This window comes from Scyliorhinus canicula, chromosome 4, assembly GCF_902713615.1.
Source record: "Scyliorhinus canicula chromosome 4, sScyCan1.1, whole genome shotgun sequence".
Classification (NCBI taxonomy): Eukaryota; Metazoa; Chordata; class Chondrichthyes; order Carcharhiniformes; family Scyliorhinidae; genus Scyliorhinus; species Scyliorhinus canicula.
Window position 1 is genome coordinate 109,713,259 of NC_052149.1, and position 23,190 is coordinate 109,736,448.

The following is a 23,190-nucleotide window of genomic DNA, read 5'->3' on the forward strand; positions in this document are numbered from 1 at the left end:
CCACATGGTACAGTTTTCCTCTTTCAATGTCTCTCTGTGCCAGGTTCCTACAAATCTTTCAAATGCTTTCTGAAATTTTTGTCAGCCACTATTGCATCTTTTCTGCAACTGGAATGCTAGTGCCCCAAATAAGGATTTGGTGGGGAAACATTTATCTGTTTAAATTGTCTTTTGTATCTCTCAATACTTTTAATTGCTCTTTTACTGAAGGGTTCAGCCTCTTTCATATTTTTTATTTGTTGCCCAGATCGGTGAATCAGTAAACTCAATGTATGTTTTACAGATTGAGTTTGTGCAGAGCCGCTAACTTGGCATAATGCATCAGTATCCATCACTCAGCATTCTGTCAATGGTGACACTGTATGGACTGAGCTTGTGACCAAGATCCTGACTCTAAACCACAGAGAAACTACTATGCTTCAGCAGTTCTTCTTCATGTTTCCCAAATTACCATACATAGATTAAAGTTGTAGCATTATATAAAGTTATGTACAGAAATGATGACATAAAAATGGTAACTCAATTAAAGTCTGCAGCCTTGTCCAGTATCCACCCCCCCCCCCACCACCCCCAACCCGTACTTCATGTGACTTCAGATTTTGAGAGCTCCTGTTTGAAATGCTACATACAGGAGATCAACAAGTAATTATAGTTAGTCCAGATTCATTAATGTTCCATAATTAAATCTTACAGACAACAACTTGCAATTACTGATGATGGTTCTTTTTTCATGGGTTTCACAAATCCATTCACAATGCATTTTGCCAGTTGAAACGCCAAGTCACTTTTTCTCCCCTAGTTGCAATCATTTTATTTTTCAGTTTCTAAATGACAGATTTCCTTTGTGGCTAGATCATTCTGCCAGTAGATTTTGTGGCCTGGAAAATTATGGGGCCACATTCACCAGCTCTCTGTTCCATTGTTGCATTGCATGATTACTCAGGGCTACTTTAATGTGGGTGTAAATGACAGGAAAGCTTAATGCATATTCGGGCAAATCAGCTTGTGTCATTTGATGAGCACACTGCACAAATAACATGGACATGGGTGTGAAAGGTACAGTCACATATAGCCTTGCAGAAAGTTCTGTCTTAATGATATTGGGATTTAGACTCTATACCAAACCCCAGAGTGAAGAGATTCTTATCAGGGAATAACCTTATGGCATAAAGGACTGTCTGTCACTGTTTTAGAATGCACGCTAACAAGGTTATTGGACAAACAGACTCGTACACATTTTATTAGTTGAAGCATGGCATGATCCATTGCCGTTCCTATGGAATCCGTGACTTTGAGTCTAGTCTCTTGACTCACAACCTACTTTGAGGTTTTGACTTAGTCAATGTAATTTAAGATTAATGCAAACCCCCTTTTCAGCTTTAAGACTTCAACTCTTAAGTTTCCCATCTCCTTCAGCAAGCGCTTAGTGCACTCTGCTATAAGCAGCTCCTAACAAGGACTCTTCAGTTTCGCTTAAGGCCATTACTTTATTCTTAATACTGTAATCCACCTCTGGATTCTTATGGAATCTCTAGTCTCAAATCAGGATTTTTCACGACAATCCCCTTATCTTAATTTTAACTTTCTCTCCTGACAAGAGCCCCCTTCGCAATGCAATCCATGGCAAGTGCAAAGGCCCTTGGCAAGTGTCCTCTTTTAAGGCCCCTTTTTCTTTGCAGGAAGCCCTTGCGAACATTCAACTCAAACCCTGAATACCTGCCTAAATACAACGAATAACTTTTCCCAATATGTGTAACTGTTGATCATAGCAAGAGAGTTTATGGATTGACTACAACAACTTGCCACCTTTTATTTATAATTCTTGACCATTGCTGGAAAAGGAGACCAACATTCCAGGACTGCCAGATTGTGTCAAACAGCACGTTTGCAATGGGCAAGATAGAGACTGTGCCCAACTAGCCCGTGCTTGAAAAAAGTCAAAACATGGGGCGGGATTCTGCAATAATGGGGCTATGTCCCCACGTCGACGTGAAAACCGGCGCAACCACTCCAGCGTCAACAGCCCCCAAAATGAGGAATTCTCTACTTTCTCGGGGCTAGGTTGGCGCCGGAGTGGTTTCCCGCAGCTCCAGCCGGCGGGGAAGGGCCGGCGTGATCTCGCGCATGCGCGGAACGGCTGGCGTATTTCCGCACATGTGCAGAACGATCGGCATATTTCCACGCATGCGTGGCGGTTCCCTTCTCCACATCAGCCCCCGGACAATATGGCAGATCGATAGGGCCCGAACGTGGGCCAGGGCACCATTGGACCCCCCACCCCCTCGCTACCGCGCCCGCACAACTTTCCTGCCAGGTCCTGCCGTGTGTGAGGTGAGTAATTCACGGCGGCGGGACTGGGCAAAACTTATGGCCTCGGCCCATCGGGGCCTGAGAATCGCCGGGGGTGGGGGGCGGATCGCGCTGTCAACGGTCCCCGTCCGGCGTGGCGCGAATCTCACAGGCCCCTGAAAAACGGCACCGGAGAATAGGGCAGCCGGCGGCGGGGGTGGGATTTGCGCCTCCCCCTAGGGATTCTCCGACCCGGCGCAAGGTGTCCAACATTGGATGTGATTGCTGGTCATTTCACTGGGCAATGCCTTGACCAATCAGTCAAGCTGCCTGGTTTAAAGTAAAATGATGCTTGGCAGTTAATTGTCTTGCACCATCAACTTGTGCATCTGTGGCCCTTTTCCAGTTGGCACATGCACGGTTCAGATTGCCAACAGTCTGAACTGTGCACATGCAACCCTTTCTGGCTGACACATACACACAAGATCCTCGGTTCTTTGGGAATTGAGGATGCCAACAACGGAGTTGATGACAACGGTCCTGTGTACCTGTGCAAAAAGCAAAATCACTAAAAGGGCGCCAAAGCCTCGAGAAGCGAGGGAGACAGGGAGAGGTTGAAAAAACAACAAAAGATGAGACAGGGATAAGTAAGCAAAGTTATTCATGAAGGCCTCTGCCTTCTCAACCTTGCCCATCGCCTGAGGTATGATGACTTTCAGGTTAAATCACCACCAGTAAGCTCTCCCCCTCAAAGGAGAAAGCAGCCAATAGTCATCTGGGACCATGGCAGCTTTACCTTACATAAGTAAACAAAAAAACAAAGTTCAAGTAAGGGAAGAAGACAGAGGTAAGAAACAGGAACTGATAAAGTTAAGAAACTGCCGAACAGCTCCAATATTATATTTGACATGCAAATAGTTATGAGGCTTTCATATATGGTGGCTCGACATGTTTATTTGGAGGTATTAGTGATAAAAGGTTTTTGTGAGTGGGCAGTTCTGTTGGGGAAAATAGAAGGTGTGCCTCAGAATGTTTTATAGTATGAATGTTTGCCATGATGTAAACATGTTGGAAACTACTGGCCTAGAATCCCAGGTCTAGAATAGAACACCATTCGTAAATTCCTCTATCTCTCGACTTCATTTCCTTTCTTTTAAGGGGGCACTTGTTTTATCTCTTTGATTTAGTTTTCAACCATTTCCTAATACATCTTTGTGTGATTCAGTGTGAAATTATCTTTGATAACACCCCTGTAAATGCTTTGGGGTTTGCATATGATACTTTCTGTTTACATTTGGAATAGGGCACACTTGTTTTCAAGGCTCAATGTTGTCATCGCTGTAATTAATGCATAGTTATTAATATATGTAATCCAAGCAGACATTGAGGGCAGACCAAACATTGAGGGCATTTAAAAATTTATTGGATAAGCATATGGATGATAAGGGCATAGTGTAGGTTAGATGGCCTTTAGATTTTTTCCATGTCGGTGCAACATCGAGGGCCGAAGGGCCTGTACTGCGCTGTATCGTTCTATGTTCTATGTTCTATGGATTGCATCTCGAGTGACCAAATTGGTATGGTCAATGTCTAACGGAGTCGTACAGACTAGGAAGTCAAGGGAGCAATTTTAACCTAACTCGCCTGGCAAAAAACAGACGGGATTGGGTGCATCGTTACTTTTAACTTGTAAGAACCCTTTCTGTTTAATTCCTTTGTTCCCATTTATTTTATTATTTTTGGCTTTTGGACCCATAATTGGAGTGTGCCTTTAAGCCGACGTCGTAAGCTGAAACAGCCTGTTGCCAGGACATTGTGTACCTAGGTTTGTGCTTGCAAAGGAGTGACCAGACTCTTCAGCGTGGAGTGAATCTTGGAAACTGATTTTGAGGAAGTCAGTTTGATTGCTAACTGACAACCAATGGGTTGGCGAGGGACAGTGTTCTGCCTGTCAACAGTCAGTGATTGTTCCTATGTGATGCTTTCTGAGAGAACTTGGCAGAGGTGTCGTAGATCTTAGAAATGAAAGGAATACTCACCCTCTTGAAAAAAAAATGTTTTGTTGTAAAACCAGTGAGTGCCTGGCACATCTTTGCTGTCAACCTGAAATGATTCTGAAACTTTAGAGAACGTAGGCGACGTTTCTAGAGAGAATCATCTCAAGCCTCTGAGGAAGAACTACCAAAACGAAAGCCTGAACATCAGAAAGACATTACTGGAAGTCATCGGAGTGCATCAAAGATTCTTTATCCCTTTATTTTATTCATATTTTCTTTACCTTTAATGACCTTTTCCTCTCTGCTGTTTGTCAGTGTGTGTGTGTGTATATATATATAGAGTAGGAATAGTTAGAAGGAGGGCATTGGGAAAGGGGTATTAGATAATTACAGTATCTGTCAGTTTAATTATAACAGTAAAATATATAAAGGTTACTTGTGTTAAAATTACAAACATAGAACCTACAGTGCAGAAGGAGGCCATTCGGCCCATCGAGTCTGCACCGACCCACTTAAGCCCTCACTTCCACCCTATCCCTGTAACCCAATACCCCTCCTAACCTTTTTTGCTCACTAAGGGCAATTTATCATGGCCAATCCACCTAACTGCGCGTCTTGGACTGTGGGAGGAAACCGAGCACCCGGCCGAAACCCACGCAGACACGGGGAGAACGTGCAGACTCTGCACGGACAGTGACCCAGTGGGGAATCGAACCTGGGACCCTGGCGCTGTGAAGCCACAGTGCTATCCACTTGTGCTACCGTGCTGCCCTGGTGACTGTAATTTATTTGGCTCAACTAAGCTGTGAAGCAGCATTTAAATAAATGTTTAAATAAATTTAGTCCCTAAGAATGCAATCTAAAGTTTGTTTTATAATCATCTATTTTCTGACATCACTGAATGTGGAGCCCAGAATTTTCCAATGGTGTCTTTCTATGATGCTGTCTGTCCTGTTTAAATGGGCTCGATCTCCGGTCACTCACACTGCTCCGGAAAAGCAGCTCACCATGGCGCAGCGTGGCCGGTGAAAGCCGACAGACCCTGATCCCGGGATCTATCTGGCTTGCATTGCCTCGCGAGATTGAATCTCACCAGGCATCGTCCACAATAGGCGGGATCCGTTTTTGGCAAACGTGCATATTCAAGCGAGGCAGTAAGCCTTACTCTAATGTCCAGATTCCAAGGAATCTGTGGCTTTGGAATTCAATCCCTTTGTCTCTGGGACCTCAGGCGAGCGCCGTTTGGTACTGGTCCCCACAAATGGGGACCAAACGGAACAGCACTCGGGTTTCCAAGAGGATCGGAGGCGCCAGCTCCATTCCTTTTGGGCAGGGCTGTGGCACAGCTGGTGCCACCTGACCAGCCTGGCACCCAGGCACTGCCAGCCTAGCACTCTGGTGGTGCCAGCCTGGCACTGCCAAAGTGCCCATGTGGCACTGCCAGGGTGCCAGTTTGGCACTGTCAAACATGCGCATGCAATTGCGCTGGGGTTGCCTGCCGTGGGTGTTTGGGGGAGGCCCGGGAAACCCTCCCATGTTGCGTTCGGGCTGGGGAAGGTCGGGGATTTTTTCGGTGGTCTCAGATTTCAGGACGCCATTTAAAAATGGCACCCTGATCTCTCGCAATAAAGAGGAGTTCCGGCGAGTGGAGCTCCCCATTGTAAATAACGGGGCTATGTGCAGCTTGAGATGCAAATTCCCCGTTTAGGCCCCTTATTCAAAGCGAGTCATGTTGAATACCCATGTGTTTCTCGGCACTGTACTGGGAGCTTGTTCCCTTTTTGGTAAGATCGCGCCCAATGTCTTGATCTTTTAGTTCCATCTCTTGTAGTTTCTCGCCACAGTTTCAGTCCATTAAAGCTACATTACATGTTTATTCAAGCAAGTCTCTTCACATTTCATCTAAAAAGGGAAGGGTAGCACACCCCTCTTCATGCATTGTGCATGCAAATAGATTTTTAAAAAATATATGGTGAATAATGCGTTTAGGTTAATAGAATTTTTCATGCATTTTTATGCATTTAATTTCTACATTGTACTGGGAATTAGTTTACCATATGTTTCCTTAATTTGCCTTACTTGTATTTTGCAAACAGAACTGGGGTGAATCCATCTAATTTTTATAACAATTAGTATCATCTTTATTGTCACAAGTAGGCTTACATTAACAGTGCATTGAAGTTACTGTGAAAATCCCCTAGTCACTACACTCTAGCGCCTGTTCGGATACACAGAGGGAGAATTCAGAATGCCCAAATTCATTAACAGCACATCTTTTGGGACTTGTGGGAGGAAACAGGAGCACCCCGGAGGAAACCAACGCAGACACGGGAGAACGTGCAGACTCCACACAGACAATGACCCAAGCCAGCAATCGAACCAGGGAGCTGTGAAGCAATAGTGCTATCCATTTTGCTACCATGCTGCCCTGGTGAATTTTCTCTCTTTTGAAAAGGCTGCATTTATGTCCGCATGCCAGGATAACTGAATTCAAGTTTTCCTGATTTGCTGCTGAATTTAATAAATGCCTGCCTTAATGTGGAAGTCAATCAGTGAAGAACCGATTGTAATATTACCATTTGAAATGGAATGAGTAAATAATACTCTTTCTGGAAGATTTGCTAGTCTGGACGTGCACAGAATGCCTGAAGAAAGTTTAGACTAAAGCATTTGGTGAGTCAGGCAACATTTCAGTTTGGTAACCTTTCATTAGAATTTGTAAAATATAGAAGATTTCCAATTCCTGTCACTTGCAAGTTATCCGGCCTTTTTAATGGAGCATTTGTTTCTTTTTTTTTTGAAGTTTTTTATTTAACAAATTTGTAACAGTTACAGAGAGAAAATGGCCCTGTGCAAAGAGCCTTAACATAGTGAAAACGAACAGTGGGAAAGAAATAAACATGTTAATAAGTGTTGATGCCACAGATCCTTCCATAAGGCACTTTCCCTGCCAGCTCTGTTTGCCCATGCCACACGTGTTCAACTAAACTAACGTGGCCCTAACCCTCTTCTCCCTCCCCGCCCCCCCTCCGCCTGGTCTCCCCTACTCCCCAAGGCCTGACCTGCCAGGTCAGCCCTGCGCTTGGCCCTAGCCCCCCCCCCCCCCCCCCCCCCCCCCCCCCCCCCCCCGATCTCCCCGGTGCCCCCTGACCTACGCTAGTCACACTGACCCCTGCCCTTGGCGCCTACCTGTCTCCCGTCCCAGCGCTCAGGCCCTCCCCCCACACGCCAGGGACCCATTAACCTAATTGTATCCCACCGAGCCCTTTCAAGTCCCGTGACTAGCCCCTAGCCCATCCCCCTATCAGAGGCCCCGATCTCGCGCCAAAAGGTACCAAGCACAGGCCGCGCCCCCCCCCCCCCCCCCCCCCCCCCATTGCAATCCCCCAAAGGACCCTAAACAGTGCGCCCTCCAGCCCCCACTCTCTGTCCAGGCTGAAAACAATCTTGGATAAAACATTACAGTACAGGATAGTTTAACAAACCGCCGCCACACAAAATGTCTGAGAGCCCCAATTTTGAGTTAACAGGCCGCCGCCACTGTACAGCACTGAAAGAACTAAGTGCCCATTAGTTCAAGTCCAGCTTCTTGTCTTTAATAAAGGTCCAAACCTGTTCTGGTGTCTCAAAATAGTAGTGGAGTTCCTCAAACGTAACCCAAAGCTTTGCAGGATATAGCATTCCAAACCTCACCTCCTTTTTGTAGAGGGCTGCCTTTACCTTGATGAATCCTGCACGCCTCTTGGCCAGCTCCGTTCCCAAGTCCTGGTAAATGCGCACCTCACAGTTCTCCCATCTGCTGCTCCTCTCCGCCTTGGCCCATCGCAGCACACGTTCCCTGTCAGCAAGCCGGTGAAAGCGGACCACCAAGGCCCTCGGTCGGTCGCCCGTCCTGGGCTTCCTTGCGGGGGCTCTATGTGCCCCATCCAACTCCAGGGGTTGAGGGAAGGCCTCCGGTCCCATCAGCGCCTCAAGCATACCCGTCACGTATGCGCCCACATCTGACCCCTCGCAGCCCTCGGGGAGGCCAACGATTCGTAAATTCTGCCTCCTGGCTCTGTTCCCCAGCTCTTCAAGCTGCTCCTGCATCCTCCTCTGACGGGCGTTCAGCTCCTCCACCTCGTGCTCCAGCTCCGTTACCGTGCCCGCCTGACTGGAGAGCTTCGCCTCGACCTCCCTGAGCGCCTTCCCTTGGGCCGCCTGTGTCTCGACCATTCGGTCCATCACCGCTCTCATCGGGTCCAGCGTGTCCCTCCTCAGCTCGGCGAAGCAGTTCTTGAAGAACTCCATCTGCTCCTCCCTTGGCCAGTGAGCCTCCGCTCCCCTGTCCCCGCCGTCCGCCATGCTTGGCCGCCCGGCCTGGGTTCCCCGCTGCTCCCCGCTTCGATCCTTGCCGCTCCACTCGACCACTTCTGGTCCAGCTGCCCATACCCCGGAAAGGAAACCTCTTCCCTATCGTCTCCTCCACTGATTCAGGCTGCCAGGTCCCTAAAAAGTCCGTTGACAAAGGTCCGTTTGCCCATCTCGGGCGGGAGCGATCCGACCTGCGACCTGCCTCCTCGAGGGCGCCACCGGAAGTCTCGGAGCATTTGTTTTCTAATGTTCCCTGCATTGAATTGTCTCCACATTACTCAGAATTCTGGAATATTAATTAAATGTTTACAGAGGCAGGATAATCTTTTAGAAGACATTTTCTTTCAGCTTCGTTTGCATGTGTGTTTGCTTGAAAAAAAGCTGAAAATTGTCCTCCTTTATTGTGATGTTGACTGGGATGAATGCACCATGTTCTGTTATACCACAGGATGCCGGAAGCTAGAGTGCATTAATGAATGTTGTGCCGTGTATAACCTGTGTGAAAGTAAGCATGGATAATTGACTTGGACCAGACAGAGAACAACATCCTAGTTGATGCTAATATTTTTCATGCATTTAAGTGTTGTTGATTCATATAGAATGTGAACAGACTCCAGTATATTCATGGACTGGAGTGGCAGATGCTAGAGTGCGTAATTCTAACATGTTTTGTTTCATTCTTTCATGAAATGTTGGTTGCCCATTATTTGTTGCCCATCTCTATTGCCCTTGACTCGAGTAGACCCTTGAAATGAGGTAAAGAGTCAATCATATTGGCCAGCCCATGCAAGGATGGCAGAATGTCCCTGCCTAAAGGACAAACCTGATACATTTTTACAACAATTGGAAATAGTTTCATTTCTGAGACTAACTTTTCAATTCCAGAATATTTATCAAATTCAAATTCCACCAGCTGTCACGGTGGGATTTGAACCCATGTCCCCCAAGCATTAGCTCTAGGTAGTTAGATAACTTGCCCAGTGATATTTCCATTATGCCACCACCTCTTTATCCCAAAGTTCTGCAAGATTGTTGAGTGGTGAGTATAATTAGTTGCTAATTACTTTTGGTTTATGTTTGTGAGTGCTGATCCCTATTCTCCTAGTCTGTATGCTTCTGAGACTCACTGATTTCTAAACATCTGGTAATTCTGAGATCCTGCTACCATAGTTAGTAGCCTTGGTTCTCCAGTTTTCCTTTGTGTTACTTTTTATTGTATTTGTAGATACCCAAACAAAGGTATTCAAAACTTGAATAAACTATTTAAAAATTGTCATGTGGATGTACCTTTAAAGAAATGGGTATTTATCAAATAGCTGCAGTGTTGTCCAATGTGTGGGTGGAGCTGGGCTGTCTGTCTTTCAATTTTGTTTTTGAGCTGGCAAGCTGCAGTGTGTTCTTGGTTTCGGTTTCAGAGGTGGATAGCTTCGCATTCAAAGCAAGAAGCTGTATAATGATCTCTCTCTCTACAAGCTAAATAATGTCTCCAGATCATTGATGATTTCAAAGTAATACTATAGAGCATTAAGCCTGCTGTCTTATTTTAAAAATGATTTAACTTAGGGATGTTGTTTGGGAGGTTATTAAGGGTTACCTATAGAATATTATATTTGGGAAAGTATCAGTATTTGTAGTTGATAAGATGTTTACTATGTGTTTATAAAATGTTAACTGGATTCATAGAATAAACATTGTTTTGTTTTAAACATACTTTAGCTTTCTATTGCACCACACCTGTAAAATGGGCCCTTGTGGTCCTCATAACCATAATAAAATATGTATTGATGATTTTGGATAGTGGTGTCTTTAGGTTGTCTTGGGGCATGACTTTCTGCTGAGGAAGGTGGGACAGGACAGATGCAGAAAAGGAAGTCAGTCAGAGCCCATCAGGTGAAGCAGAAGAATTCTGCTCACCTATTGGGGAGAGAGTATTAATGTCCTTCCAACCACTGGCACAAAAAGTAACTATGCATATCGGAAATTTGCACCATGATCAAGAAAAATCCAAGAATCTTGGCTTGATTTCTTTGAAAAATAAGGTATTCTTGGACAAAGTTAATGTTATGGCACATACCAAAGCCATTGATCGAATTAGGATGTTTGGGATGATGTAGTGGGGTGTGTGGGGAAAAGACCAATGAAGCAGAACTATTTTTCATAACTCTGGTGCAGAGGCTATGCAGTAAGCAGTTAGGGAAGCCAATATTGTCCATGAAAGAATTGGATGTGTTTTTGGAGAGACGAGGAATGTGACCAGAAGCATATGTTTGGAGGGGTCTAATGCAGTTTGCCTGTTTCTAAATATGTCTATGCCCTCGTGTTAATAGTTACTTTATTGAAATAACAAAATACAGTTAAGTGTGGGTGGGGGTGTCGAACATCCAATATAATTATTTCCCTTTTCATGTAATTTCAATAATGCAATCCTAGAGTATTGCAGCGCAGAGACAGATGAACATTAATATATTCTCCGCCCCCCCCCCCCCCGCCCCGCCCGCTAATTTGTCTCAAAGGGACACATTAAACATTCCAGCACCGTAATTTCTTGGATATATGAGTTCTTACACGTACTATTGTTTTCTAAATTATAGGCTCCTGTTACCTGCTGATGTGGAGTGGCTTCATATGGTAGTTAAGATATCATCAGAACCTGGTAGGGTGTATTGTTGTCTCAAATGGTTCCTGACTTCCATTAAAGGTAAAGTACTATTGTTACCTCAGAAAAGAAACATTGGTAGCTGCTGGCATGTTGGCTATCAATTTTTATTTGCATATATTATTGCAATGAATTTAGTTCCAGAATAGATAATTGTTTCTGTCTGTTCACTGCTGTATTCCTCTTTTGATCTGATGAACACAAAGCACCTTGGCCAAGATTCATTACCTTTAAGAAATACTCATTTCAGAAATACGCAAAAAAATATGGTACCCATTCATAACTGACTGAGTCCGAGTTTTCCGTTATACCTGGAGATCATCACTGTTCTGTACTTGAGCAAAGAATAGCAAAACCAAGAACAGAGCTGTCAACAATTGATTGAAATGCCATGCTCTGCTGTGAAGCTAAGTGGTGGGTACAGTGGCTTAATTTAGACTGCATAGCTCCTGTTTCCTCAAGTGCTACACAGCCACCTAAGGCACTGAAATGGCAAGAAGGAACCTCTCTGCACTCTTCAGCCTGGAATTTGCTGCTCATTATACCACGTTGGGGACAAACAGAAGCATGTCTGAGGAAAGTAAGAAGTCTTACAACACCAGGTTAAAGTCCAACAAGTTTGTTTCAAACACTAGCTTTCGGAGCACTGCTCCTTCCTGATTCACCTGAGGAAGGAGCAGTGTTCCCGAAAGCTAGTGTTTTGAAACAAACCTGTTGGACTTTAACCTGGTGTTGTTAGACTTCTTACTGTGCTCACCCCAGCCAACACCGGTATCTCCACATCATGTGTGAGGAAAGTATTGGGCTAGTTGAGGGGCAGTTAAGGAACTACATATCTGCTTCAGGGACCTGCTGCAACTTTAGTTTACTCTGATTGCTGTTGGCATCAGTGTTGGCTACCTGAGGGAAAATCAACTCTTAAGCATCACCTGAATAAAAAAATATAGCCATTTAGCCCAATCACCATCTGATTGGCCCAGTCTTGACATCCAGGTTCTATGATCTTGTTCAAGGACCCCCAACTGCACAGGTACAGACAATCCCTGCCACCTGCTGGACTGTCAGTTTGTGGCTACATTTTTCAGGCCTACTAATTCCAGGTAGTTACCTTGAGTACCTATGAGTACTCCCAACTGAGATGCAGCAAATCCCTTCAGAAGGAAGGAAATGAATAAAGAACTGTTTGGATTGTGTTTTAATGTTCCACCCCCTTAGAGCTCTCGTTTGAGAATCCTGCAGGCAATGAAAAGGTGTATGCAATTGAAGGTACATTATTGATCTGGTAGGGTATGGGCTGGTACTCTTTAATTGGCAGGATGTGACTAGTCCTGCCCTCCAAGAATCTATGATGGGGCCTCAACTATTCACTAATTTTACTAACCGCTTAGCTGAAGGATAGTGAGCCCCGTATCCAAGTTCACCAATGGCACAAAGATAGGCGGGCATAGTAAGCATCTAGATCGAAGCAGAAATTACATAAATACTCAACTTAACTAAATGGACAGAACTGCGGCAAATTAATTTCAGTATGGGCAAATGTCTGGTCAACCACTTAGGCCCAGAAAGAATAATTCAGAGAGCTTACTAAATGATGAAAAGCCAGGCAGCAGAGATCGAAAGAGACTTGAGGGTTCATGTACATATATTATTCAAATGCCATGGAACCGGTAACAAAAATCAAAAAAGACTCGAGGAACATGCCTTTATACCTAGACTGCAAGGGAAAGATGTTATTCCACAGCTGGACAAAGTCCGGGTTCACCACATCTGGAGTAATATTCAATTCTGGGACACTGCTCCTTATGAAGGACCTATTAGGCCCTGGAGTGAGTGAAGGGCAGAGTTACCAGGAATGTTACCTGGATTCCAATGGTGGGATTACAGAGACTAGTGCATATTGCCTTTAATTTAGAGGATTAAGTGATGGGTTATTGCAAGTTTTCAAAATGTTACGGGGAACTGATATGGTAGATAAAGAGGAACTGTTGTATTAGTTGGAGAGTGGAAGGGGGGGGACTAGAACAAGAGGAGGATAGCCTAAAAGATAGAGCTGGATCTTTTAGAAGTAAAGTGAGGAAACATCTCTATACTCAAAGGGTGGCAAAAGTTGACCTTTTTTCAAAGGGCCATTGATGTTAGGTCAGTTGTTTGTTTTAAATCTGAGATTAATATTTTTAGCCAAAGGGATGTGGAGCAAGGAAATGCCAGGATCTCATAAAATGACAGAAAGGCTCGAGGGGCTGAGCAGTCAACCCCATGTATAGGAAGATCAGTTTTGCTATTCCACGTTAGCAAACACAGAATGTTGATGTGCAATTATAATGGTGCAATGTTTCCACTCTAAGTATGAAGTGCCCGGGATGCTAGCATCTCTTGTATTGCTGTTCAAGATCATACTGCCTATGAAGGAGTTGGCCTTGCAACTTTTTTTTCTACTGTTCAGACAGTAAATGCAGAATGAAGCAGAACACCATCACCCAATTCACTACTGTCTCTAGATTTGGACTACATTAATTCGAGGAGCAACAGACATCAACTGTGAAATGGAGTCTGTGTCCTATTTGTTGGAAATTATAAGCTTCAAAGTAAACTGAAGCATCTAATGGTGAGAAAGGAGATCAATCTGTCTCCCAGTCACAATCACCTTTACCACACCTGTCTTTCTTTCTAGCTTTCCTAATTGTTGGTTGAAAGATGCCAATGTTTCAGCTCTAGCACCTCTGCCTATGCAAGGTGTAGATGAAAAATGAATGAAGAAAAACTGAAATGCAATTGCAATGTAAAAGTTAGTGTGGTTTCTATGCAATTTCTATTTCTTTCTGCACCTCATATGAAACAGCAACTGCTTAGCAGGAAGCTACCAATCAATCTCCCTGATTTGCCTCAAAGTACCAGCTCCCATTCAATTCACTGTAGTTGCTCCTAGATGTAAACATGCATTCTCAACCCACATTTAAGTCAACAGTGCAGTTCAAATAGTGGACGAATGACACAAAATGACAATATCCCACAAAATCAAATGAAACATTTAAATAAAGGCCAGAGATGGAATCATTTCCTCCGCCTCGCGCTTCTCTCCACTCCACCACCCCCACACCAAACAACCAGCCTTACACAGAAAGTGCTGTCTCCATCCTTCAAAAAAATGTGTATTTTGAGAAGCATTTCTCTGACATGTTGACCGGACAATTCCTTTTTACAATAACAATGCTTCCATTTATCCAAAGCACATTCTAAATTGGAAGAGGTCCAACTTTTATGTCTTTTGTTGTTGTGCAGAAATGAATAACAATTAACACTGGCACCAGCTGTCACACCTCCACACATGTCAGCCCTGTTTCCTCATGCCTGTCTTACGGAAGAGTAGCTGACTCCTGCTGGTTTATCATCACAAAGTTGACTATTCCACACATTGTTCTTTCTTGCAGAGATCTCCAAGAATATTATTTACTTTGAATCGTATCACCGTACTCCTCTGCATAGCCTCTGCATGCTGTTTATCTCATATTTTTGTTCTTATGTCGCAACTGAAGAACTACAGCTTGTCTTGACCCTATTGCTGATTGTGACCCAAAATACCAGTATTCCAGAATAATCGTTCCTTCAAAATCCAGTACTGGCTCCAGTTTCTAGCTCCACTGTGCTAGTTATCCTATGGTGAAGGACTGTACTAGGATGGTATGTCTGGAATAACCAAATATTTGGACAGTAAAACTTGGTTGACAGGTCTGTTTTGTTGCTTTTCTTAATCCCATGTCTTCTGCATTTTCTCAGTGTGGTGCAGTCATGTCAAATTTGTCAGTCTGAATTTTCTTTGACACTACCAGGAGCAGCGTAACAATGAATTTGCTTTCTACTGCAGAAAGCAATGTCCTGCCCTCATAATTTTCTTCTGGAAGGCTAATTAGCCAACTGTAAGCGCTTATTAAATTACTGGGTGTTTTTTTTTTCAGTCAGCCCTTCATGTCTGTGCTCTTTTTTTTTTAAGAACAACTTTTCGTAATGCGTTTCTGACTAAAGCAGCTGTCTTCAATCCATTCAAAGTTGTATATGTTTTGATTTTCAAAGAAGTTGCATGGTGTTTTTTCCATTTGCAGTGTACAAAATATTACCAGTGAAGAAGTTCCCTTAACTTCGAATACCCTCAGTTGAGCCTTTTACCAAGTCCAGTCATTGATGGCTCTGAACTACCTGAGAAGTTTGCATCTTGTTTGTACTTTGCCAACTAACAGCGTAACTCCACCAGCATGATTTCCTGGCAGCTACAACCCACAACATGACTGCTGTATCACCAAGTCTGGTGACTGCATTGTGATACGCCAATGCCTTTGTGACACCACGGTTTCTTCAATGAGCTATTTATTTTAAAAGAAGATGAAATGGGACTTGTTGCATGAAAAACCTGTTTTTTCCAAACCCCATGATTAGAATTTTGAAATTTGGATACCGTCAGAACAAAGAACGGTAGCACCAGGAGCATTGAAAATTCCTGATTGATGGGAGTATCAAAAAGTGGGAATGAGAAGATGTCCACCAGCCTATCCAAGTTGAGTTATCAGTTCCTCATTCCAGTAATCGGCTCCCTGGCGACCCAAGAATCGCAGTTGTATCAGTTGGTTCTAGATAGTTAGGGTATGTAGTTAGAAAATTCCTCCAGATCATATTATATGCCCTAGATCTGTACAAACTATGGTCAAGAGCAGGAAAGAGAGTGGAATCAACATAATTGAACAGAAACAGCATTGCAGAGTTAAGTCGAATTTGGAATTAATCATTATAGACCTGAAGATCTTGGGCTGGTTTCTGGTCTATGCAGAGTTAACTCATCTCAGCACAGGGAGCAGGATGGACAATGTCATTCTTGAGTTCTCTGGACTTGGAAGAATAAAACTGAACTCTCATTGCTATTAGGTTTGAAGTGACTCCTATGTACATTATGTATAGATTGCATCAGGCTTGACTCAGATGCCACGACTCAGTGTGTACTTCTCTCACCTCTGAGTCAAAAGGTCATCAGTTCAAATCCTACTCCAGAGACTTGAGCACTTAATCTAGGTTGATGCTCCAGCACACTGCTGAGGGCACATGATGGATGTGCTGGTGCTTGGATGGGATATTCTCTCAGGTAGATTTAAAAGTTTCCTTTTTACTATTTTGAAGCAGGCGAGCTCTCCCCGGTGTTCAGTCAATATTTCTCTCCCACCAACATTCCAAAAAGAGATTATCTGCTCATTAGCGCATTGCAGATTGTCGGATCTGGCTGTCTGCAAATTGGCTGCGGTGTTTCCTATACAACTGTGGATAATCTCAAAAAGTACATAATTGGTTGCAAAGCGCTTGGGCACACCATAATATTGTGAACGGCATTGTAGAAATACAAGTTATTTCCTTAATGTTTCCTTAAACTTGTCTTTTCATTCTTTGTTCAGATGAACGTGTGCTGTTAGAATAATAGGCCGGAAAATTATGAGACAGTGCAATCACGGGTTGAAATGGTCATTGTCAGAATTTGGAACTGTACTCATTCCTACTCGGTCTGTTGGTCCTTCCATTGACCTGAACATTAGCTCTGTTTCTCTGACATTAGCTCTGTTTCTCTGACATTAGCTCTGTTTCTCTGAACATTAGCTCTGTTTCTCTGAACATTAGCTCTGTTTCTCTGAACATTAGCTCTGTTTCTCTGAACATTAGCTCTGTTTCTCTGAACATTAGCTCTGTTTCTCTGAACATTAGCTCTGTTTCTCTCCACAGATGCTGCCGGATTTGCTGAGTGTTTCCAGCATTTTTCTGGTTTTATTTCATTTTGCTAACATCTGCAGTATTTCGCTTCCATATTTACATTTTTTCTTAAACACCCTGTCATCATTCACTGGTTGCAGAGTGCTAGATAAATCCTTTGTTTTCATGCCAGTTGTCTTGTATAATTTAATTAATTTAGATGAAAGAATTTGCTTTTACCACAATATCTTGCATTTATGTCCAAAGCGGGGAATAGGATGGAGTAGTGGGCCTAGGTAGGGTGCTCTTTTGGAGGCTTGTTGCAGACTCAATGGGCCGAATGACTGTTCCTGCACTGTAGGGGATTCTATGTATTAGCACATCACAAAATGCGTTACAAACAATAAAGTATTTTTGAAGTGTAGTCATTGTAATGTAGGAAGTTGCCAACCAACTATTAAACACAGCCCCACAAACCACTATGTGACAATGAACAGATAATCTCTCTCTTTTTGTGATGTTGATTGAGGGGTAAATATTGGACAAGACATGAGAACTTTCCTGCTCTTTATATTAGTCTAATGGGATCTTTTACATCTGTTCGTGAGGGCAGTGGGGTGTTCAACATCTCATTTGAAACACTGGAATCCTTTCCTTCCTCGTGTGTAACTGAACCATTTTTTACCCGCCGACTTCTATCTAATGCTCCCGAATTGACATATAATCAACCAAATACAAGTGGCAAACAATCATAATCAAAGGCAAAATATTCAAAATCACAAAGCAAGTAAAAAGATGAGCTTTCTCACTCTCTCAGTACTTGCACTGGGTGTCAGCCTGGATTTTGTATTCCAGAATTGGACTTGACCTCAGCCTCCTGACTAGTGGGGGGGGGGGGGGGGCAAGATGTGTATAAGAGTTCTTAAAAGGAATTGGCTACATTGAGTGGCATGGTGGCACTGTAGTTAGCACTGCTACATCGCAGCGCCAGAGACACAGGGTTGGGAGGACTGTCTGCATGTGTGGAGTTTGCACTCCCCGTGTGTGCGTGGGTTTCCTCAGGTGCTTCAGTATCCTCCCACAGTACAAAGATGTGCAGGTTAGGTAGATTTGCCATGCTAAATTGCCCCTTAGTAACCAACGATGTGCAGGTAGATGGGCGTACGGGGCTCAGGCAAGGGAATGAGTCTAGGTAGGGTGCTCTTTCAGAGGGTGGTTGCAGACCCAATAGGCCGAATGGCCTCTTTCTGCACTGTAGGAATTCTGTGGTTCTATAGCTGTATCTGTGATATACACCTTGCTTGGTTGTATTTCTTGTGATCCTATGAATATCATAATGGGTAAATTAATAATCTTTATTAGTGTCACAAGTAGGGTTACATTAATACTGCAGCGAAGTTACTGTGAAAATCCTCAAGGCGCCACACTACAGCACTGCTCAGGTACACTGAGGGAGGATTCAAAATGTCCAATTCACCTAACAGCATGTCTTTCGGGACTTGTGGGAGGAAACCAGAGCACCAGGAGCAACCCACGCAGGCGCAGGGAGAACAGTTACCCAAGCCGGGAATCGAACCCAGGTCCCTGGAGCTGTGAAGCAACGGTGCTAATCACTGTGCTACCGTGCCCCCCCCCCCCAATGTATCGATATTCATACTGATTGCTTACATTGTAGTATCAAATAGTAGGGTATCTGCATCTGACTTGGGTAGTTTTCTCAGTTGAAATTGGCTGCCGTATCTCTAACTTGTCAGGTGCTGAAATTAATCTTTTATTCATTTGCACTAATTTAGGCAGAAAGTTAATACCTTTTATTTGTTTTGTGATTTTGAATGTTTTTCTTTTGTTGTTATGTTTGGCCTTGTATTCTGCTGATGATGTCAATTCAGAGGAGTTGGAGAAAAATGTTGAAGAAAATGCGATAGTTACACTTGGGAAATGAAAGGACTCTAATATTTTACAGGGACAAACATAAAGCTTGAAAGAATGTCCCTTATCCTAAACACCAGAAATTTTTAAGAACAATCTATTGAAAACATTTTGTCCTCATGTTTGTGTTGTGGATTTTGTGTCCAGGACAGGAGTGCGTTGCCAAATGCTAAAGCTAAACTCAGCAAAGAAGCACCAATACTAACACACACACCTAGAGCAAAGTAAGTAGCATACTTTTTTCATGTGTTTTAACTGCTTTTTTGCAAATCTCATAAATACTAATGCTGAGAGAATTATGTGTTTACTTTCCGATTGTAGATTTTGAAACTAAAAATTAATTAATTCCCTTGAAAGTAACCGTTTTATACAAGTGAAAGTTCAATTCAAAACGTTAGCTACTGGGTGGGATTCTCTGATCCTGAGGCTAAATGCTGATCTGGGGCCGTGTTGACGCCGTTCGGAAACCACCCCGTTTCTCGACGGCGTTAACACGGCCCCAGGATCAGCAATATGGCCACCTCCAGGGGGCCAGCAGGACGCTGGAGCGGTTCACGCCACAGCATGCTGCTGATCCGGCTGTGGAATGGGTGCCGGTGCATGCGCAGTGGGTCCGGCGCGAAACCCGCGCATGCGCAGTCCCACCAAGGCGGTGTCTCCCTTGTCCGCGCCGGCCCCCGACTCGAACATGGCGCAAGGTGTAAGGCGCCGGCGCGGAAGGAAGGAGGCCGGGGGACAGAGGGGCTGGCTCGCCGATCAGTGCGTCCAAGCGCGGCCAGGCCACATCAGAGGGCCCCCCCAGAGGTCGGACCCCCCTACAGGACTGCGACCCGGACCCTTCAACGCCGAGGTCCCGCTGGCTCAGAGCAGGTTAGAATGGCGCCGATAGGACTGGGTTTTTTTTTTAATGGCCCGCTCGGCCCATCTGGGCCAGGAGAATTGCGGGGGGGCCCGCGTAGAGTGATTTGCACGGTCCCCCAGTGATTCTCCGACCCGGCACGGGTCATGCCTGTATCTTGGGAAAGCAAATCTCAATCTCTGACAGAGGCAGTAAATCAAAAAAAGGTGTTGAACATAAATCGGTAAAGAAATATTTGATCTTGTTCAACAAAATATTAAAACTGCCAGGTTAAGCTCTTGTTACCTGAACTAATATGCTTCCTTTGCTTTTGTTTTGCGATAATTTTGTTTACCAAAGTATTGATGGTTAAAGTGCTGGTTAACTGTTACCCATGTATTGCAAGCACAGTCATTGTGCATTTCAATTTTTGCTTTGTTTTAAAGCACAGATATCATTGCTAATCATCATCCCCAGAGTTGGCACACTGCCATGGATGAGCCCTCTGAGTTTCAATAGTGTATGGAGCTAATATGTAGTACTGTAATGTATTGGGTTTCCTCTTGTCATCACGAGGAAATCTTGGTGTATTTTCTTTACTAACAAATGTCTCTCTCTTGGCTACACTGGTTTAGCTCTGAGCCATTACTGCATTAAAATGTTCCATCTAAACTGGATTGTTCCACCTAGAGTTGTTTAAAAGACAACTTGCATCTATATTGCGCCTATATCGTAGCAAAATGTCAAACATGCTTCATAGTCTTAATCAGACAAAGCGGATATTGAGCCAAAGGAAGAGACATTCCGTAGGGTGACTGAAGCTTAAGTAAGAGAGGTGGACATTAAGAGAGTTTTCAAGGCATGTGGTGTTACCTAATGGCATCGGCATTTAGTGCCGACTGCTAGCTACCTTTCAGAAGATGGTGGTTTTTGAACCATGGGCAGCATGTAGTGAAGGTGATCCCGTAATGCTGTAGAGAAGCTTTTAAGAAACTGCCATGTCCAATTCAGGATGTATGATGATGTGGATTGTAGAATATGATTAATCCTGTGTTCTGAGTTCTCTGGGACATTCTGTTTCATTTTTCCTATACACCTTCGTGAATATAGAAATTGGTGTTGAAGTTTAGACTATTTATATTATGAATCAGCATAATACTTTTATTCGCAACAGTTTGAAATGCATTCTGAAGGATTAGTCTTTCTTGTTGCGTGTTAAGCAGCATAGATTAAAAAGAGTGCTTTCTATAGGGAAACAAATCGAATGAAGAAGGTTCCTTTTTGGAAATGCAAAATGTTGCTATTGTGCTCATCCTGTTCAAAGTTCTGCAATTCTCTTTCTCCTCAATGCCTGTAAATTACCTCAACCATCTAAAGGGCCTCACTCATGCTGGAGGTGGGGGAAAGAGGTGTCTGTGGATACTGGTAGCTAGCCAAATCGCTATTCTCCATGGCAACTCGTTCACTGAGCTGATTCTAGGCCTGGCTTAAAATGTACGCCAGTTCTCACAGGGTTATATTCCAGTGCCAGAAATTATGGCCAAGTGTCTATTTTTTTTAACTCTCTGCATCCTAGTGCAGAGAATCTCAGGCTGACTGAATAAATGTATCTGCCTGATTGGCTCAAATAACTCAGCTCACATCAGGCACTGAGCGTGTGAGCTTCTGAGACTATCAGTCATGTGGTAATTCATACATCATGACTGAGTAACCAGGGGAGCAAAATCATAGATGGTTTCATCCATCTAGTGGACATGGTGATAATTTAGTGGTTCTTGTGGCTAGGAATTAGTTTTCAGTTAAGCGTCTGAAAATCAGACATCTTTACTTGGCATGAGACTATGGAATATTTCAGGTTTGAATTTGGAGATCTTCCTTAATTTGACAGCAGGTTGCAATATGATTCCACTGCAGACCATCAGCCTGGATAGCCTCAGAATATCCCACAAAAGCTTTCACAGTTATATCATTGAGCACAGTGTATCAATATTTAATACCAGCTGTGAAGCTAGCCAAGTGAATTCCATGCTGTTAGTTAAAGTACAAAATGCAGTCTTGGTCTCTCAGTAAAATAACTTGACTAAATATCACAGCATCCAGCTCAGAATTGGGCATTCATTATTTTCCATGCTTTCCATATTCATTCAAAAATGCAAGTTTGGAAACCTATATTACTTTGCATAAAGATGACACTGAGCAATTGATTTATTTAATCAGTCTCTGGGAATTTATAGCATTCACAAATTAAATTCAGTGACGTTTATAAGGTAATTCTGTCACTCAGAATTTATACTGGTATTATTGTAATCTTGGAAGGAATAAATAGCTGTGAGTTATTTAATTGATTGCTCATGTGAAAAGGCAACTACTTGTTGCCCTTTCACATGAAAGAGGCGGTCCCCACTCCTTAATAAGACTACCATAATACCAGTACCAAAGAAGAACAAGGTAGCCTGCCTCAACGACTACCGACCGGTGACCCCTGACGTCTGTTATCATAGAAGGTAGAACATAGAACATAGAAAAATACAGCACAGAACAGGCCCTAGGCACACCCATGTTGTGTCGAACCTTTGTTCCAGATTAATCATAGATTATCATAGAATTTACAGTGCAGAAGGAGGCCATTCAGCCCATCGAGTCTGCACCGGATCTTGGAAAGAGCACCCTACACAAGGCCAAATCTCCACCCTATCCCCATAACCCAGTAACCCCACCCAACACTAAGAGCAATTTTGGACACTAAGGGCAATTTATCATGGCTAATCCACCTAACCTGCGCATCTCTGGACCGTGGAAGAAACCGGAGCACCCGGAAGAAACCCACGAGCACGCGGGGAGGATGTGCAGACTCCGCACAGACAGTGACCCAAGCCGGAATTGAACCTGGGACCCTGGAGCTGTGAAGCAATTGTGCTATCCACAATGCTACCGTGCTGCCCTTAAGAACAAATTAATCTACACTCCATCGTTCTACTGAAATCCCTGTACCTATCCAATAGCCGCTTGAAGGTCCCTAATGTTTCCGACTCAACTACTTCCACAGGCAGTTGCATTCCATGCCCCACTACCCTCTGGGTAAAGAACCTGCCTCTGACATCCCCCCTATATCTTCCACCATTCACCTTAAATTTTTGTCCCCTTGTAATGATTTGTTCCACCCGGGGAAAAAGTCTCTGACTGTCTATCTATTTCCCTGATCATCTTATAAACCTCTATCAAGTCGCCCCTCATCCTTCTCGTTTTAATGAGAAACGGCCTAGCACCCTCAACCTTTCCTCGTAAGACCTACTTTCATTCCAGGTAACATCCTGGTAAATCTCCTTTGCACCTTTTCCAAAGCTTCCACATCCTTCCTAAAATGAGGCGACCAGAACTGCACACAATACTCCAAATGTGGCCTTATCAAG

At 43.8% G+C, this 23,190-nt stretch overlaps 1 protein-coding gene across 1 annotated transcript in view; it reads left to right on the forward strand.

Annotated features, from left to right (window-relative positions):
- Positions 1-23,190, forward strand: part of acbd6 (acyl-CoA binding domain containing 6) — a 571,355-nt gene that overhangs the window by 180,263 nt on the left and 367,902 nt on the right. The window contains exon 4 of the mRNA XM_038794993.1: positions 19,090-19,166. Within this exon, the coding sequence (XP_038650921.1) occupies positions 19,090-19,166 (77 nt within the window). The remainder of the gene's footprint in view (positions 1-19,089; positions 19,167-23,190) is intronic.